General features: G+C 35.6%; 1 protein-coding gene across 1 annotated transcript; it reads left to right on the top strand.

Moving 5' to 3' along the window:
- The first annotated feature begins 2,526 nt into the window (after positions 1-2,526).
- LOC105556309 (merlin-like) lies at positions 2,527-3,468 on the top strand. Its single transcript, XM_012003393.1, has 3 exons — positions 2,527-2,625; positions 2,706-3,089; positions 3,230-3,468. Exons 1-3 carry the CDS (start codon positions 2,527-2,529, stop codon positions 3,368-3,370), a joined length of 624 nt encoding a protein of 207 aa, XP_011858783.1. The 3' UTR covers positions 3,371-3,468.
- Positions 3,469-4,304: the final 836 nt, after the last annotated feature.

Below are 4,304 nucleotides of genomic sequence, written 5' to 3'. Positions count from 1 at the left end.
GCAATGGCCATGAAAAGAACCGATTTTCTCATACACTGAGAAAACGATACTTAAAAATTTATTTGTTAGATATAAATTTATTTCAATGAAATAAAATACGAAGTAAGAATTTATTTCTAACAAGTAAACGAGTTAAGTAAAAAATTAATAAGGATTCTTCAATGTCGCCAGCGATAATTATCAACACTGACGTTGTTAATTGAAAAATGACATTACTTTCAGAAATTATTATACATTATTTTACAGAAATGAGGAACATTTCGTAGAAATGTATTTTGTATCATAATTAATTTTTTTTATAACAAATAAATGTCGAAGAAAATGTCAGATAAAATAATGTATAATAATAATGTATAATAATTTCTGAAAGTAATATCATAATTTTTCATACTTTTTCATAATTTTTAATAATTTTCATAATATTATTTTGTATCAAATAAAAATGAAATAATACTTAAAATATAATTTTTTATGGTTTTTTCCTCGACTTTTTCCATATTTCAACTTTGCGAATTTCTTCATCTTCATAGTCCCAAATAAATACACTTTTTGAACAGAACATAGCAATGACAATTTTTTTCCAATAGTCTAATGTGTCCTCTTTAGAACCCCGTTTGAATTTTGAAAATCGGTTGATTACAAAAAAAGATACAAATTTTTGTTTAAAAAATGAGGTTTTTGCTGATTTTCTGCATTGTTCGGACTTTAAATGGATTTTTCTTAACTAAACTTGAGTGAAACTAAATTTATCGCATACCATTCTCTTCTTTATTAAAAAACGAAGAAATTCATGTACTATTAAGGCCCTTTATCTCTGTAGGACCGGTTTTACAATTAAAAAAAGCGTGGGGTCGATATTGATTTCGTAGGTGCGTTAGAAGGTAAAAAAGTCAGAGGTGCGGTCTAGAGTTAAATATATTTATCACGAGACACGGTAGTTTTCGAAAAGTTATAGCGATATAAGCGAATAGTATAAGCGAAAAGTTTTAAATTGACAAGCTAAAACCACGCGCGCGACACCGACCGTGTAGTTTACGCGAGTGCGCAAGTTGACGGGCCCTCAGAATTTCGGATCTCAACAACGGCTGATCCGACGAACTTGAGACTACGCTTAATCGATAGCTTGGGTACGATTTGCATAATAAAAGTGTTTTTACTTTTCTCCTACGTGCTCCTCCCCATGAGTGGAGATATTGCAATGCAAAATCCGTTTCGCGTATTTCGCGTAAGAAACGTCGTCGTCGTCGTCGTCGTCGACCACCAGAATTCCTTTTCATATTTCTGCCGCACGTGGCGCTCGCAAGCGCGGCTGACGTGACTGGCGTTACCGACTTATACGAGCGCCCATAAATGGAGTGAACCTAACCTAACCTAACCTTTGTGCCGATTTTGTATTAATAATAATGTGTCGCGTGATTGATATGTCGCATTAGTTAGGGACTGTTGTGAGGTGTCTTTTCAAGTGCCACTAGCGCGGCGAAAGACTGTAAGTAACTGATTGTTATATTGGTTATAGAATGGTCGCATCAGTAAATAAACCAACGGTACACGGTACGTGATAACGTTATTATCGAAAAACATCGATAGCAAGTTATCTTACAGAATTCCCGTAATACTGGATTCAGCTTCGAGTCACCTGATCAAAAACTCTACATCTTGATTGGCTCTTGTAAGCAATCTAGTAGGAAAACTAGTATCGTGTGCCGTTGGCTTAATAAGTCGGAAAATCAGGAAAATCGTATTACATCATTCAACAAGCGGGATTCTTACGAGATCTCTTGTTTCCAATGGCCAAAAGTGGTTACTCGATAAGGCTGCATTTGGGGAAACGCTATTTAGCGCTATGAGCGTACTCTGTCCTTGTTCAACTTTTGCAAGTAACAAGGACAGAGAACACTCATAGCGCTAAATAGCATCTCCCCGAACGCAGCCTAAACAGGACTCTGTGTGAAATGTGAGAAGACGATTACCGCGTGCATTCAGAGCATCAATAAAAGGTTTACAGGCAGACAAGTTGGTTATAGAATGGCCGGGAATTTTTGGCAGAGCTCGCATCAGTAAGTAAGAAAATCGTATTACATTGTATCAACAACGAGCAGGATTCTTACGAGATCTCTTGTTTCCAACAGGCAACAGTGGTTACTCGATAATTTGATCAACACGATCTGTCAGTATTAACAGAAGAGGAATTCCAGCAGTAAGTTGCAACGAGATCTTCTTTGCAGTTGAACTGATTCTTTCGCAACTGATGGAGATTAACAAGCTCTTTCTATATCCGTTAATCAATGGGACACTTAGGCCCGTATTCCGGGGGTCAATTCTGTATCTTACAATACAGTGAAAATACTAAAAGTGAGCGGCTCTGTCTCTTTCTAAGGGGAGAATTATAAAGAGATAAAGCGACTCGCTTTTAGCACTTTCACCATAGTGTAATCTCAAATTATATCTTAATCAAATATTTAATCATCTAAATCTCTTTTAAAATATCTTACCATTAAGGAGGCAAATTGAAAGAAATAAATTAGCATGAGAAAAACAATTAAGAGAAGCAGCAGAAAGGGAAAAGGCTGCGATGGAACAGCGACTTTTGCAATATCAAGAGGAAATAAGACGAATGAAGCTCTTGTAAGACATGAATAGAAAATGACATAATATATAACATAGAAAAATATAAAACATAGAATTATAAATTTATTTGTATATAGAATGTTTATACTGTGTATCTATTTTACAATTGTTCTTACGTTTTACAGAGAAGATCTGAAGAAACGGCAGATCTTTTAGCTGAGAAAAGTCGTGTAGCAGAAGAAGAAGCAATGCTTTTAAGTCAGAAAGCGTCGGAAGCTAAACAAGAAATTACTCGTATACGGCTGAACAACATGAAGACTGAAGAAGAAAAGGTCCATTTAGAACGAAAAACTAGAGAGGCTGAATTATTAACGGAAAGACTGGTTCAAGAATCGGAACGTAGAGCTGCTGAAGCGGAAAAGTTGAAGGATGAGCTATTACGAGCAAGGATCGCAGAAAAAGAAGCTAAAGAAAAATTGTTAGAGTTCCTGAGTAGAAATGCCTACACTGCTACCATAACCGTAAGTACACTTTAACATTTACTACACACATAAACAGTGCAATTGGAGAAATTGATATAATATTTTTTATAATACTTAAATCGTTATATATTATGTATATATGTATAAAAGTTTATAAATTGTTTAATTTATCAAAACAGCCTGTGCCAAATCTATTTCCCTCTACGCAAGTGCTTCCATCAGATCTACAAGCAGATCTTCAGACTTTGCAACTAGACGCAGAACCTTTACCACCAGACTTAACATCCTATGATCTTATTGGTGATGGAGATGTCGATTAACTTTCATTAGAGATTGAAAGGGAAAGGAGTGATTATTTGGAGAAGAGTAAACATTTGCAGGAACAATTGCGAGAATTACGTTCCGAAATTGAGGGTCTGAAGGTAGGTGAAAAGCAGTGTAAATTGGATCAGTTGCACGAGGAACAAGTCCGACTCGGCGAGAATAAGTACAGTACACTAAAAAAAGTCAAATCTGGATCTAGGGCTAGAGTCGCCTTTTTTGAGGAATTGTAATTCTTAAAAGTAGTGTTAGCAAACATGAATTAATAGAATACTAGTAAAATTCAATTGATACTTAAAAATTAAAAAGATCATACAGATATACGTATGCGCACGCACGCACGCACGCACGCACGCACGCACGCACGCACGCACGCACACACAACACACACACAACACACACACACACACAACACACACACACACATATGCACACACTAGAGGGAGGAGCAGCGTATCCACAGACATAATATATCATAGAATACTCAATTGTGCTATATTACAGAGTATTCCATTTCTCGATTAGATTTCTTAATAAATTTGGAACTATCTTATAAAATTTCTGAAGACATATATGTATTGAATATAGAAAATTACATTACATATATAACCAAGACTGTGTTCGAAAACATCACTCGCGTGACCTAGTGTATTTTTTATCCTTGCTGCTCACCAAGTGTTGAACACAAATAAAATGATACACTGAGTCACTCGAGTAATGATTTCAAACACAACGTAGACTAAACAAAAAAAGACATCTAAAAACTGAATAGTAATCGAAATCTTTTCACTCTATGGGAAACTCTTGTCACGTTCCGTCAAGGTCTGACAAAATCAAAGTTTCGTCCGTTTTTCGGTCAACACATTTAAGTGCTTTACCGGGGATTTGGACTCGATTGTGTGAATTAATTACTTTTAATCAGTCTTCTGGACA

Source organism: Vollenhovia emeryi, unplaced genomic scaffold (genome assembly GCF_000949405.1).
Source record: "Vollenhovia emeryi isolate VEMERY1.0 unplaced genomic scaffold, V.emery_V1.0 DF940121.1, whole genome shotgun sequence".
NCBI classification, from domain to species: Eukaryota; Metazoa; Arthropoda; class Insecta; order Hymenoptera; family Formicidae; genus Vollenhovia; species Vollenhovia emeryi.
Note: the sequence above shows the minus strand (reverse complement) of the source record. Positions and strands in the feature narration are given on the sequence as shown.